The sequence below is a fragment of the Diabrotica virgifera genome, chromosome 9 (assembly GCF_917563875.1).
Source record: "Diabrotica virgifera virgifera chromosome 9, PGI_DIABVI_V3a".
Lineage (NCBI taxonomy): Eukaryota > Metazoa > Arthropoda > Insecta > Coleoptera > Chrysomelidae > Diabrotica > Diabrotica virgifera.
Window position 1 is genome coordinate 206,480,840 of NC_065451.1, and position 3,808 is coordinate 206,484,647.

The 3,808-nt window shown below is 32.1% G+C and overlaps 1 protein-coding gene across 1 annotated transcript; it reads right to left on the bottom strand.

The window, feature by feature from the left end:
* Positions 1–831: 831 nt before the first annotated feature.
* Positions 832–1,112, bottom strand: LOC114334045 (uncharacterized). Its single transcript, XM_028284043.2, has one exon. It carries the CDS (start codon positions 1,108–1,110, stop codon positions 904–906), a length of 207 nt encoding a protein of 68 aa, XP_028139844.1. The 5' UTR covers positions 1,111–1,112; the 3' UTR covers positions 832–903.
* Between the last annotated feature and the right edge of the window lie 2,696 nt (positions 1,113–3,808).

Consider the following 3,808-nt stretch of genomic DNA (forward strand, 5'->3'; position numbering starts at 1 on the left):
TGCAAGTTCCCTATTAGTAAACAAAATAAACTACAAAATTATAAATGGGATATGATAAACATATTTTAATAGATAAGGTGAGTGATCAAAATTAATAAACTCCTATTGAAAGAAATGTTATAACCACTTTGAAATTTAGATATTTTTCTTTTTTTGTGCACATTAAATTTCTTTTTTATCATTTTTGTCAAATTGTATTTTATCTTGAATCAATTTGGCAAAATATTATCTAAAATAGATGACATCAAATCAATAAGAATTCTGATTTCAATATTATTTAACGATTTTGATTAATATTAACTGATATTTATTTTGAAAAAATTGTTTTTCAGTCTTTAGAAATTAATGTTTGCAATGTATTATGAACGATAGTAGTAATTTGCACAGTAAACATTGATGAGACAGTTGAACCACCCCTATTTAAAATTTTAATCCACACCAGCAAAGACATGATCAAATAAAACTAACTAGAGCAATAATCCATTACACGTAAAATAATCAGAAAACATTTAGAATAGCTTGGGAGGATGAGAGACGAAAGATGACTGAAGGGAATATTAGAAACGAAAAGGGTAAAGAAACGAAAGAAATGACTACCAAGCCAGAGGAATAACTACACAGAAATAAAAATGATAAAGAGAAGAAGAAAAAAAGAATGGAAAATAGTCTTCCTGTTTGAAATTAACAAGACTCTGATGACTAAGTATGGGCAGTATAACACTAACATGACAAGCAAGAAGGAAATCTCTTGCTACCGCATGGTAGCAAGAAATCGATGCTATTAGTTCATGAAAAGGTGGGAGACTTATTTTTAATACAAAACAACAAAACTACATCAATAAATTTATTCTTAAATTAGAATGGTACATAAAAATTTGACTACACAACTATAATTTAAACCCCTTATTCAGCAGGTCCTCCCCTGTAGTGTTTGATGTTGACTAGTACCCAGGCTGGGACAGCTACAATTCCTACTGCCAAGGCAATACCATGGACAAACTTTTCGGCAGAGGAGATTTTTATTTTTGGTGGGCCAGAGATGGCTGACATGTTTCTAACTTGCTGGAGTTGTAGCCTTGAGGCAATTCTGGTAGCTGATGCGGCAAACATTTCTACAAAAAAAAACAATAATTAAAATTGAACAGAAACAGCACAGTTTGTAGTTTAGTATATATGTTATAGTCAAACTTCAAAGCTCCGGTGCTCATGAGTTTGACTAGTCAATCCTCAGGTCTGACGTAATAGGTTGATTGCCATCAGAAGCATGCCATGATGCAGTTAATTTGATTCTATAGCTGCAAGAATCAACAATTGATTCTCACTTGTATGTGTATATCGCCCTCCTAATCTGTAAACTGAGTAACTCCATAATTTTTTGAAAATCAGTTATTACTGTCATCTGTTTCAAAAAGTCCCTACTTATCGTTTAAAAAAGATCGCAGATGCATATTTTTACCAGATGAGTAAAGAGCAACCTCTTCATATACACTGTATCTCCCTTGTCACCAAATTTAGTACGAAAAATATGTAACTCCCTAGTTTATCATACCACACGACTGGCCTATCACTGTTTAGAAAGTGGGATTTTCAAGAAAAATTGATGGTAAGTAATTGGTGATGTGTATCTATAAAATATTTCCGTTTTACCATCCTACCTTTTACAATGGGAGATACATACATAGTATTCGCATTAGTCTGTAGAAATATAGTTTTTTGTGTCTCCTGTAAAATTTGAAATTTGGATAAATGGAGTTAAGCAGTTTACAGATTAGGTCCACGATATATAGGATAAAAATATTTATGGCTGGAAGGAATTGCTTTTTTCACTATTGTGACCATATAAGTGTTAAGGTCTTAGTCAAAGCCCAAATAAATGACTTTATCCAGCCACTAACTAAAGAGTTTTCTTCAAACCTAGAAGAAACTAATTTGGCCAGACAAACTTTGAAATTTAATTTCATTAAGTTGTTCTGAAGCTGTTTGTTTGTGGCATTTTTGTAATTAACTATTCTAATTGAGAAATAAGCCACAATTTAACTTGAAAAAATAATACAAAATATTTTGACAAAGACGTCCAAGGTGGAAGTCAAAACGTTAATAAAATTATTTTTTCAAGTTAAATTGTGGCTTATTTCCCAATTAGAATAGTTAAATAATTTCATGAAATCTGACTTTGACCAGTCAAACTCCATCAGGTATTGAAATGTCATAATTCTCTTTTGTGTTCTTCTCCTCTATTGTCTTATATTCATGGTTTTCAGGTCGTCTTCCACATTTTTTTACTGCAATAGCATTTTAAGTCTTTTCCCCAAATTTAGAATCGTTTACACTGATTTTTCTTATAGACAGCTGAACCTCGGGCATATCTTTGAAATTAAGAAACTTCCCTTTGAATTCTTCTATTTGGTTCATCAAAAAAAGTGTGTTTATTGTTCTGTGTTTCCTCCCTACTCTGTGCTGTCAACTGTTTCATCTTGTATGATACCCAAAACAATTCGAACATCTCCTTTGACTCTATCAAAGCTGGGAAGCTTGGGATCTATTTTTTTACATCCTCAAAACAGACAATGTCACGGTGTTAGAGAGAGGGGGTACTCTAAAGACCATTTTCGTAGCTACTTTAGCTAATTTTAACTCGCAGATAATCTGCTTATACATCTGTTTATTTCTTATATGAAATAAACACTTATCTTTGTTTAAATTGGTAATTTTCTCTTTAACCTTCACATTTCAAGCTTCTTTATCCACATTTTCAGTAATAACTCACAGCAAGAGAACATGTTTAAGCTAAACATGTACAAATACAGTACAGATCAACGTTTCATAGAGTCTATCAGTCTCTTCTAGGATCGTCTATGTAAAGCAAGCAACAAATTATTTTTCTTCCTTTGACTGAAAAGTTAGGAAACTAGGTTTGATTAAAAATACTTCAGTCAAAGGCCGAAAATGGAATTCCTGGTTTGCCCAAAGGCTTTGGAAAAATCTAGGATAAACTAGTCATACCCAGAAGAGACTGCATATCGACCTTTGACTATAACATATATAATTTAAGTTAAAACTAAAATGTAAAAGCTTTAAACAAGCATAAAAATTGTTAGTTTTTGAAGATTATGTAAATAACAAGAGTTATATCCAATGAACTGTCAACACTGATGGAATCGCTATGAAACGAATTTAATGGCGCCAGGATGAGATAGAAGATAATCAGGTAAAGGAGGGAAGATAATCCTCATCTTTCGTAAACAAGCTAGTCAGGTACGTTGTAGTTGTGGCAAATTTTACCTGACAAATTCTCTGTCTCTCTCATGTCTCTCTAGAACCTCTCTCTTGTATGTTGGGGCCAATCTCGCTTCACTGTTGGAATGGGACGGGGCCATTCCATCAGTGTGGCCATTCCATCAGTGTTGACAGTTCATTGGTTATATCACTTTTACCAGTTATTCATAGATTTGTTCACAAGCAAATTCTTACATACGTATAATACGATAGTCCTTGAAGAACATACGTTTCTTACAGACGAATAAATATAGAAAATGTTAATAAATGAAAATTAAAATGTGTGAAGACCTCTTCAAATTTGGGTGTATACAGAAACATTAAATTATACATGGCAGAAATTATTTTTAATGCTTTTAATATTTAAAAAAAGTTAGGAACCAAATTGTCGGTGTTAGATAAATAATATTTTCTACAAAATTATTAATTTTACTTACTTTAATATTTTTTAGATTAGGTAACACTTGATGCAACCACGATCAAATTGTCAATTGTCTCTAATGACACAATGACAGCTGTCAAATCTTCTTTT

Coding starts and splice junctions, on each gene's coding strand:
- LOC114334045 (XM_028284043.2), bottom strand. CDS start 1,110: ATGTTTGCCGCATCAGCTACCAGAATTGCCTCAAGGCTACAACTCCAG.